The sequence below is a fragment of the Corapipo altera genome, unplaced genomic scaffold (genome assembly GCF_003945725.1).
Source record: "Corapipo altera isolate COAL_440 unplaced genomic scaffold, ASM394572v1 206, whole genome shotgun sequence".
Classification (NCBI taxonomy): Eukaryota; Metazoa; Chordata; class Aves; order Passeriformes; family Pipridae; genus Corapipo; species Corapipo altera.
Window position 1 is genome coordinate 661,219 of NW_020885032.1, and position 1,516 is coordinate 662,734.

Below are 1,516 nucleotides of genomic sequence, written 5' to 3' on the forward strand. Positions count from 1 at the left end.
CCTTCCCTTTCCCCCTTCTCCCAGAACTCCTGGATCCTTTCCCTTCCACTTCTCCCTTCTCCCAGCACTCCTGGATCCTCTTCCTTCCATTTCCCCTTCTCCCAATACCCCTGGATCCTCTCCATTTCCCCCTTCTCCCAGAATTCCTGGATCCTCTCCCTTCCCTTTCTCCCTTCTCCCAACACTCCTGGATCTTCTCCCTTTCCCCCTTCTCCCCGAACTCCTGGATTCTTTTCCTTCCCCTTCCCCCTTCTCCCAACACTCCTGGATCCTCTCCCTTCCGCTTCTCCCTTCTTCCAACATTCCTGGTCACTTCCCTCTTCTCCCAGTACTCCAAGATCTTCTCCCTCCCCTTTCCCCCTTCTCCCAGAATTCCTAGATCCTCTCCCTTCCCTTTCCCCCTTCTCCCAACACCCCTGGATCCTCTCCCTTTCCCCTTTCTCCCAGCACTCCTGGGTCCTTTCCTATCTTTTCCCAGAACTCCTGGATCTTCTCCCTTCCCCTTCCCTTTCCCCCTTCTCCAAGCACTCCTGGATCACTTCCCTCTTCTCCCACAACTCCTGCATCCTCTCCCTTCTCCTCCCTCCTTCTCCCAGCACTCCTGGATCCTCTCCTTCCTTCTCCCAGCACTCTCTTCCCAGCATTCCTGGGTCCTCTCCCTCTTCTTTCTCCCAGCACTCCTGGGTCCCTTTCTTTCTTCTCTGTTCCTGGATCTTCTCCCTTCCCTTCCCCCCTTCTCCCGGCATTCCTGGGTCACTTCCCTCTTCTCCCAAAACTCCTGGGTCCTCTCCCTTCTTCTCCTTCTCCCAGAACTCCTGGATCACTTCCCCTCTTCCCCCAGCACTCGTGGATCCTCTCCCTTCCCTTCACCCCTTCTCCCGGCATTCCTGGGTCACTTCCCTCTTCTCCCAGAACTCCTGGATCCTTCCCCTTCCTCCTTCTCCCAGCACTCCTGGATCCTTTCCCGTCTTCTCCCAACATTCCTGGATCCTCTCCCTTCCGCTTCTCCCTTCTCCCAACATTCCTGGTCACTTCTCTCTTCTCCCAGTACTCCAAGATCTTCTCCCTCCCCTTTCCCCCTTCTCCCAGAACTCCTGGATCCTCCCCCTTCCCCCCTCTCCCAGCACTCCCGAGTCCTTTCCCATCTTCTCCTAATGCTCCTGGATCCTTTCCCCTTTTCTCCCAGCACTCCTGGATCATCTCCCTTCCCCCCTTCTCCCAGCATTCCTGGATCCCTTCCCCCTTTTCCCACCACTCGTGGCTCCCCTCCCTTTCCACTTCCATCACCCTCTGGGCGCTGCCCACCCCTTCCCCTTCCCAATCTGGGAATCCGGGATCCTCTCCGGTTCCTCCCCAATCTCCCGTTCCTCCCGCAGGACTCGGATCCATTCCCGATATTCCCGGCATTCCCATACCCTGGAGTGCTCGGATTTCCCGACACAGCCGTTCCCATCCCCGGTATTCCCGGCATTCCCATACCTTGGAGCGCTCGGATTTCCCGGCACAGCCGTTCCCA

At 57.4% G+C, this 1,516-nt stretch overlaps 1 protein-coding gene across 1 annotated transcript in view; it reads right to left on the reverse strand.

The window, feature by feature from the left end:
- ZC3H3 (zinc finger CCCH-type containing 3) overlaps positions 1-1,513 on the reverse strand; it is a gene marked incomplete at its 5' end in the record, with an annotated part of 117,862 nt that extends 116,349 nt beyond the window's left edge. The window contains one exon of the mRNA XM_027668236.1: positions 1,480-1,513. Within this exon, the coding sequence (XP_027524037.1) occupies positions 1,480-1,513 (34 nt within the window). The remainder of the gene's footprint in view (positions 1-1,479) is intronic.
- Between the last annotated feature and the right edge of the window lie 3 nt (positions 1,514-1,516).